The sequence below is a fragment of the Myotis lucifugus genome, unplaced genomic scaffold (assembly GCF_000147115.1).
Source record: "Myotis lucifugus unplaced genomic scaffold, Myoluc2.0 scaffold_1175, whole genome shotgun sequence".
NCBI classification, from domain to species: domain Eukaryota; kingdom Metazoa; phylum Chordata; class Mammalia; order Chiroptera; family Vespertilionidae; genus Myotis; species Myotis lucifugus.
Genome location: NW_005872223.1, coordinates 47593 through 51840, shown reverse-complemented (window position 1 = coordinate 51840; position 4248 = coordinate 47593). Strand labels below are relative to the sequence as shown.

General features: G+C 54.6%; 1 protein-coding gene across 1 annotated transcript; it reads right to left on the bottom strand.

Annotated features, from left to right (window-relative positions):
• Positions 1 to 836: 836 nt before the first annotated feature.
• Positions 837 to 2970, bottom strand: LOC102437574 (kallikrein-7-like). The gene is made up of 6 exons (XM_023748169.1): positions 2898 to 2970; positions 2276 to 2441; positions 1894 to 2141; positions 1465 to 1605; positions 922 to 1058; positions 837 to 851 (listed from the first exon to the last, which is right to left on the bottom strand). Exons 1-6 carry the CDS (start codon positions 2968 to 2970, stop codon positions 837 to 839), a joined length of 780 nt encoding a protein of 259 aa, XP_023603937.1.
• Positions 2971 to 4248: the final 1278 nt, after the last annotated feature.

The window sequence follows — 4248 nt, the reverse complement described above, 5'->3', positions numbered from 1 at the left end:
GTCAGAGCAGAGGCTACAGAGATGAGGAAGGGGGAACAAAAAGGAGGGGCTCGTTCTTTCTTCAGAATTAGAACCAGATACATAGACATAGAAGCAGGACTTGAGCCTCAGGCATATGTCAGTGATTGCAACGAACATTTTAAGGCGTATTTTAAAAATCAAATTTAATATGAAAAAAACCATGAAGAACCTGGTATTCCAGCTTAACTTTTAAAAAATGTTTTCTCTATTTCAGAAAGGAAGGGAGAGGGAGGGAGGGACAGAAACATCATTGAGAGAGAACCATTGATTGGCTGCCTACTGCACTCCCCCTCCTGGGGATTAAGCCTGCTACCTGGGCATGTGCCCTTGACTGGAATCAAACCTGCGACCCATCAGTCTGCAGGCCTACGCTCAATCCACTGAGCCAAACCCGCTAGGACGGTATTCCAGTTTTAGATAAAGACCGGGTCATTACTGAACCACAGTGCTGTTCTGAACCACATAGAAGCCCAAAGCAAATGGAATATCCAGCCCATTCTGGTTGCTTCTATTGTTGAAAATTCTGATGCTTTGCTCATCATGGATTATTTTTGAAATATTTCATGGGAATATGATATTTCCTGGTCACTGAGCTTCTGGTGAGCCCTTAAAGCTTGTGCTTGTAGCCAGTGCCTCAGTGCCCTCCCCATAGTCCCAGCCCCATTCCCACCCCCTGTTTCTATCCTTCAGCTTTGTGCCCGCCCCCAAGGACCCGAGGCCCCCGTGGGCTCCCACCCAGACCTGGGCAGAGAATTGAGTAGAGAGAGCCGGGAAAGAGGGGCTGGTAAGGTGTGAGGGAAGGCTCAGCACCAGGGTCAGGCCCCGGGACACTGTATGGAGGGGGAGACAGGCCAGGGCTGAGAAGAAGCTGAACCCAGGGCAGGGGAAGAGCGGACTCACTGTGCAGCAGTAGGAGAGCCTGTCGAGGGGTGCCGCACAGAGCATGTATTTTTTCAACATGGTCGGGTAAAACGGCTTGCAGTGCTGGTAGGAGATGAGGTTGACATTCAAGCACATGAGCTCCGATACACCTTTTTCTGTTGGAGAAGTTGGGGAGGGGGGCAGTCAGAGGCTGGGTCCTGTGGACCTGTGGGTGCTGATATAAAAGAATGGGGACCCTGGACATGGAGGGTGGAGGAGCTGGGTGACCCAATACGATGGTTATGAAAAGCGTCCTATTTCTTGGACTTCCGGGTCTTCGGAAGGAAGGGACCTGTGTCTGAACTCCTGGGTTTGAATGTACTGTGCTGAGTGGCCGCCTTATAGCACACCCGCCCCACTCCAACTCTCAGGGTCCTGGAGTTCAGGTGAACCCAGCTCTGGGGTTACCTTCCCTGCATTTGCTCTTATCTGGAACCCCTGAGGCAGCTAAACCCATATGCCCGCACTCTACCTCCACCCTCATTAGTGGGGACAGGCCAAGGGGATGGCCCCAGTACGTACCAGCTCCACCATCCCTAGTGGCATCTACCAAGGGTGGGATGAGGTGCTGGCATTGAGGGACACCTCCTGGGTAGAGGGGGCTGGGGACCAGGTCTCCTTTCGTCTGAGGGAGAAGGCGCCTGCAGGCCAAGACTCCCAGTTCTGAGGGTGGAAGCGGATGGGAGCCTAAACACTTGGCTGTGGGTAAGGTGGTGACTGGCGTTCTAAACTCCTGGGTCTGCGGGATGGAGGCCTCGGGGGAGGTATGTCTAAGGGTCAGGCTTCCGGATCTGACAGTGCAGGGCCTGGGGGTCTGGCTTCCTGGGTCTGAGAACGGAGGTGTTTGAGGAGGGGGTCATGTCTGGAACCTTAGGTCTATCCCCTGTGTCTGTGGCCTGAGGAAGAAGGGAGCCGGGACCTTGGTGACTGGGGTTGCAGGGGCAGCCTCACCTCCATTCGGGGTGGTGACGCCCCAGCCAGACACAGTACAGCTTGTCCCAGGGTCTTTGCAGCTGGACGGTAGGTCGATTGTGTTCACAGTGGGCGAGAGCGTGGCCGGCCTGCACAGCCTCACCAGCATGATGTCATGATCATCGGTGCGGTTGTTATACCGGTGGTGGATGAAGGACTGTAAGGCCATGATCCTCTGGGCACGCGCATCAACCGGAAGATCACTACCCATTTGCACAATGTACTCACTTAAAAAAAAAAGGAACTTTCAGAGGGAGACACTGTGATTGAGTTAGGAGGACAGAATCCCAGAGAGAGAGAAAGAGAGAGAGAAGGACCCAGAGAGAGACATGGAGTGGCGCTGGCCCCACCTGTCCCATACCTCTGGTAGCAGTGGGCGACGGTGAGCACCCACTGCGGGTGGACCAGCACGCCTGCACATTGGAACCCATTGTTGTCATACAGGGCCACCTGCCAAGGATGGGAGCCTTTTGGACATACAACTCCATTAATGATCCTCTCCCCGGTATCCTGGGCTGGATGGAGACCTAGAAAAAGCGTGGGTAGCAGGGCTCAGGGGAAGGCTGAGGCCACAGTAGATGGATGCCCAGAGACAGTGATGGAGAGAAATACAGACAGAGAGGCGTGGAGAAGGGCAGATGCAGACACGGAGCCCAGGGCAGAGACAGCTGCAGACGGAGATGGAGAGAGACGGAGGGAGGCTGCTCAAAAAACCCAGGGCAGCAGCTGGTCTGGAGGCAAACCCAGCTTCTGATGGGAGAGACACTGAGGGCGGGAAGCAGACTGGAGGGCACCCAGAGCCCAGGAGTCAGGAGGGAGCAGGAAGAAAGGGGCCACAGCCCAGGGGCCATGTCTCCATGGGAGGAGGCTGCTGCAGGGGAGGGTCCTGACTCAGGGGCTCCTTGGAGAGAGGGGGCCTGGAGAGGGGAGGTGGGGGACTGTGAGGCCCAGGTCAAGGTCAGGACTCCCAGGCTGGTCCTCACCTTCTTGTCCTGCAGATCCGAGGGCGAAGGACAGCAGTAGGAGCAGCAGGGGCTGGAGCAGGGGACGTGCCATGTGTCCTCTCTGAGCCTCTGTGGCTGCCACAGAGGAAGGGCCTTCTGTGCTGGGGCTGGAAAGACAGAGTTCAGGAAGCAGGACTCCTGGTCTCCAGGTCCCTTCTCTTTGCTCAGATCCAAGATCTGTCACCTCCCCGCTCAGACCCAGGAGCCCTAGTCTCCTCCCACCTGCTCCCTGTAGACCCACAATCCAGGCCCGAGACAGCCTTCCATGCAGAGCACCTAATGATCGGGCTTTCTGTGTCTCCCCATTTTAATTCTATGTCCCAAGTTCCTTTTAGGTAAAAGATCCAAAACTCCAAACATCCAGCCCCTCCTTCTCACAACCAGATATTGGGCATCTACTGCTCTGCCGTCAAGGGCAAGAGTCAGCCATCTCTCCAGATGCACCTGCCCCACCCCACATGGGAATTCGTCTCACCTGCAGGGGGTCTGGTCTGGTCTGGTCTTCAGTCTGGGTTGGGATTCAATGGTGTCCAGCCCCGTGTAGCGTGGCCCTCTTATAGCACACCCGCCCCACTCCAACTCTCAGGGTCCTGGAGTTCAGCGAACCCAGCTCTGGGGTTACCTTGCCTGCATTTGCTCTTATCTGGAACCCGGAGGCAGCTCAACCCATATGCCAGCACTCTACCTCCACCCTCATTCCTGATGCCAGGTCAGGGGCTTGGCTCCAGCACGTCCCAGCTCCCTGGTGGCATCTACGAAGGGTGTGACCAGGAACTAGCCTTGAGGGGCAGGAGCAGGAGTCAAGGATGAACTGTGCCCTCGGTCCCCCACTGTGGCCACTTTTCTTTCCCTCAGCCCCTCTCAGGGGTGGCCTACAACTGATACCGTGACTCTGAGCAGCTTGTGGGAACTTGTCAAGCTGAATCCCAGTCCTGTCTTTGAGCCTGAACCCAACCCTAATATTGGGGTATGAATCTAAAGGAAGGCATTCCTAACTCCACCTACTAAATATGTACTCTTTTTCACTTATTATACTTTGATTTCTATCCATTGTATGAATTTCTAACCAAAAAGTCTGAACATTATCTAATGGACATTTTATTTACTTTATAATAAGTCTTAAAGAGCCCTAGCTGTTCAGTGGATAACGCTTTGGCCAGCAGACCAAAGGGTCCTGGGTTTGATTCCAGTTGAGGGCATGTACTTTGGTTGCAGCATCCTCTCCAGCCTGGGCCTTGTTCGGGGCTCGTGCAAGAGGCCACCAATTGATGTGTCTCTCTTGCATCGATGTTTCTGTCTTTCCCTCTCTCTTCCACTCTCCCTAAAAATC